The sequence below is a fragment of the Chionomys nivalis genome, chromosome 16, assembly GCF_950005125.1.
Source record: "Chionomys nivalis chromosome 16, mChiNiv1.1, whole genome shotgun sequence".
In the NCBI taxonomy this organism is placed as follows: domain Eukaryota; kingdom Metazoa; phylum Chordata; class Mammalia; order Rodentia; family Cricetidae; genus Chionomys; species Chionomys nivalis.
This window is the reverse complement of record NC_080101.1, coordinates 43,417,067-43,420,979: the sequence shown is the minus strand read 5'-3', so window position 1 is coordinate 43,420,979 and position 3,913 is coordinate 43,417,067. Positions and strand designations below refer to the sequence as shown.

General features: G+C 47.9%; 1 protein-coding gene across 1 annotated transcript; it reads left to right on the top strand.

Annotated features, from left to right (window-relative positions):
- Positions 1-1,175: 1,175 nt before the first annotated feature.
- On the top strand, positions 1,176-2,400 carry LOC130888020 (glyceraldehyde-3-phosphate dehydrogenase). The gene has a single exon (XM_057790818.1). It carries the CDS (start codon positions 1,235-1,237, stop codon positions 2,234-2,236), a length of 1,002 nt encoding a protein of 333 aa, XP_057646801.1. The 5' UTR covers positions 1,176-1,234; the 3' UTR covers positions 2,237-2,400.
- The last annotated feature ends 1,513 nt before the right edge of the window (positions 2,401-3,913 follow it).

Sequence of the window (3,913 nt, the reverse complement as noted above, 5' to 3'; positions counted from 1 at the left end):
ACTATCAAATCTTCATCCTAGAGGAGACATGAACATGTAAAACTTTTATGGGCAGGACTGTACGGCTACAGTCTAAATGGGTGTGTGAACGGTCGGGGATAAATTGTTTCAGAGGGATTATTGTTTAACGTGAGTTGTTCGAGATGGGTTGTTGGGGTTGAGAAGTGTCTTAGAAGGGTTGTTTATGACACAGGCACACAGATAACAACATGGCAGGGATTTTGATGAGTTCAGGCTTCAAGGCAGGAGTAAGAGCTCCTCCTTTAGGTCTCTTAAAAAGAGAGAAGATTTTACCACCAGCACCTGCATCCAGGCTTTCTCCAATACCCCAGCTGGTGGCAGGGAAGGCACTGGGAGGAATATGTTACCACTAGCAACCATTTGATGTCCTGAGACTGGCAATGTCACTTGAGAATTACAGGCAATCAGGGAGGCTGTCAGGGATTGAAACACTCACTGGAGGCTCTGGGTAGGTGCCTGTAAGCTTTTGTCAGACCCAGGAGAGAAGAGACTGTGGTAGATTCTGTAGCTTGAGCAGCTGTCTGGGCTGGGTATAGTATTAGCCCTCACAGAAGTCTATGTGGAACTTCTCTTTAGCCAATGGATTCTGAAGAGGGAAAGGGGAATGAACAGTACAGGGCAGATTTAAAGGAGGCATTGTTACAACTATACATGTTCAGTGACCAAAATTTAGAACAATGATAATTTCATGTCTTTCCAAGGGTAAGCAACAGTGAGTACTTCCACTGCTGTTTCAAAAGGTCCAATTCAGCAGACACTTGGCAGTTTCACAGCTAAACATATGTTTCCTGCATATACTGGCCATCTTGTCCCTAGAAATCCACTCGAAGGAGTAGAAAACATACACATAAATTTTTATAGCACCGTTGCATAAGCCTTCCAGGACTTGGACACAATCAAGACAGTCTTTAGTACAGAAATATAGAACCAATACTTGGGGGATTGTGCTGAAAAGCAGTGACTTCTTACCTGAGCTGTGGGGTTGCTAGGAGCGGGATGAATGCCTAAAGACCATGCCTTCAGTCTGGATCCATTTTCATCCCTCTAAGTCACCAGCATGAACGGGAGTTCCCAGAAGAGGCGGCACTTTCCACTGAGCCTTCTACAAGGCTGATCAGCTGATTAAAACATCAAGGACTAGGCTCTCTGCTCCTCCCTGTTCTAGAGACAGCCGCTTCTTTTCGTGCAGTGCCAGCCTCATTCCAGAGACACGATGGTGAAGGTCGGAGTGAACGGATTTGGCCGCATTGGACGCCTGGTTACCAGGGCTGCCTTCACTTCTGGCAAAGTGGAGGTTGTTGCCATCAATGACCCTTTCATCGACCTCAACTACATGGTCTACATGTTCCAGTATGACTCCACCCATGGCAAGTTCAAAGGCACAGTTAAGGCTGAGAATGGGAAGCTTGTCATCAACGGGAAGGCCATCACCATCTTCCAGGAACGAGATCCCGCCAACATCAAATGGGGGGATGCTGGCGCCGAGTATGTTGTGGAGTCGACCGGTGTCTTCACCACCATGGAGAAGGCTGGGGCCCACTTGAAGGGTGGGGCCAAAAGGGTTATCATCTCCGCCCCTTCTGCCGATGCCCCCATGTTTGTGATGGGTGTGAACCATGACAAGTATGACAATTCCCTCAAGATTGTCAGCAACGCTTCCTGCACCACCAACTGCTTAGCCCCCTTGGCCAAGGTCATCCATGACAACTTTGGCATCGTGGAAGGACTCATGACCACAGTCCATGCCATCACGGCCACCCAGAAGACTGTGGATGGCCCCTCTGGGAAGCTGTGGCGAGACGGCCGTGGCGCTGCCCAGAACATCATCCCTGCGTCCACTGGCGCTGCCAAGGCTGTGGGCAAAGTCATCCCAGAGCTGAACGGGAAGCTCACGGGCATGGCCTTCCGTGTTCCTACCCCCAACGTGTCCGTCGTCGATCTGACATGCCGCCTGGAGAAAGCTGCCAAGTATGACGACATCAAGAAGGTGGTGAAGCAGGCATCCGAGGGCCCACTAAAGGGCATCCTGGGCTACACTGAGGACCAGGTTGTCTCCTGTGACTTTAACAGTGACTCCCACTCTTCCACCTTCGATGCTGGGGCTGGCATTGCTCTCAATGACAACTTTGTAAAGCTCATTTCCTGGTACGACAATGAATTTGGCTACAGCAACAGAGTGGTGGACCTCATGGCCTACATGGCCTCCAAGGAGTAAGAAGCCCACCCTGGACCACCCATCCCAGCAAGGACACAGCAAGAGAGGCCCTCGGCTGCTGAGCAGTCCCTGTCCTAACTCAACCCTTGACACTGAGCATCTCCCTCACAGTTTCCATCCCAGACCCCCAGAATAGCAGGAGGGGCTTAGGGAGCCCTACTCTCTTGAATGCCATCAATAAAGTTCATTGCACCCCTCAAAAAAAAAAAAAACATCAAGGACTAGGGGGTAGCCATGAAGTACCACCCCTAGCTGAACTATTGGTAATTGACAATTACTGGGAGAGGCAGAATCCATTTTCTTTAAGGATGTGGCCCTGATAGGTGAGTCATGCCCCAACAGAAAGCCAAACAGCCACAAGTAGATGGACAGCATAAATTAGACTTGGTGTTTTTCTTTAATATTTTTTCTATTTTTTGAGGGAAAAAAAGACACTAAGTTTGGTGGGTAAGGAAGAGGATGGATCAATGAGGAGTTTGGCGAGAATATGATCAAAATACATTGTACAAAAATCTCAAATATCTTTAAATAAAAATTTAGTAAATTTTTAAATTTGTAAAAGAACTTTGATTACTGTGGAGACATGGGAATGTTGCTGGTCCAAAGCCTAACTACGATTATCTTACATTGTTTTTAGCCACCTAAATAATCATTCCTTATATATCTTCGTGTAAAACTCAACATCTTATAAAGACCAGATAAAACATAGCAGGATTTGTTAATTACCAACCAAAAGGCTAAGGATGTCATCAAATGCATTGTAATCTATAGCCAAGATTTCTTCAGTTTTGCCATAGCCATAACCACCTACTTTTTTTATTAATTTACTTATTATTTAACATCCTGACCACAGCCTCCCCTCTCTCCTCTTCTCCAACTTCTTCCATGCACCTCCTCTCCCTCACCCACCCCCAATCCACCCTTCCTCCAAATTCACTCAGAAAGGGGCGGGCATCCCATAGGCATGCATAAACCATGGCCTAACAAGCTATCGTAAGACCAGACTCCTTCCCCTGTATTCAGGTTGGGCAAGGCAATCCAGTGTGAGGAACAGGTTCCCAAGAGCCAACCAAAGCACCAGGGCCAGTCCTGTTTCTATTGCCAGAAATCCCACAAAGCCCAAGTTACACAAATGTCACATATAAGCAAAGGGCCTAGATTGTTCCCATGTAGGTTCCCTGATGATTGATTCAGACTCTGGGAGTTCCTGTGATCCAGGCTAGCCATTTCTGTGGGTTTTCCTTCAGTGTTGCTGAGTCACCTCCCCAGCCACTCCTATAATTCCTCCTCCCTCTTCTCAGCAGGACTCCCCACATTCGTCCCAAGGTTTGGCTGTGGGTCTCTGAACCTGCCTCCATCAGTCACTGGATGAAGGCTCTCCAATGACAGCTTGGGTAGTCACTAATCCTGTCAGAGGGGATGGCACTGCTACCAGGAGTCTTGGCTGGGGCCCTCCTTCTAGACTTTTGGAAGTTTTCCTTGCATTAGGCTTCTACCTGACTCCATAAAGCCCCATTACCAGTCATCTTTCTCAGCTCTCTCCACATCCACTCACCTCCAACCTGATCCTTCAAGTTCCCATGCTCACCCACCTCCAGTCCAACCCGGATAGCTCCTCTATTTTCCCTTCCCAGTGAGATGCATGTGTTCCTTCTTGGACCTTCCTTGCTACTTAGC

What these genes read in the sequence shown, in the direction of transcription:
- LOC130888020 (XM_057790818.1), top strand. Translation starts at nt 1,235, where the DNA reads ATGGTGAAGGTCGGAGTGAACGGATTTGGCCGCATTGGACGCCTGGTT.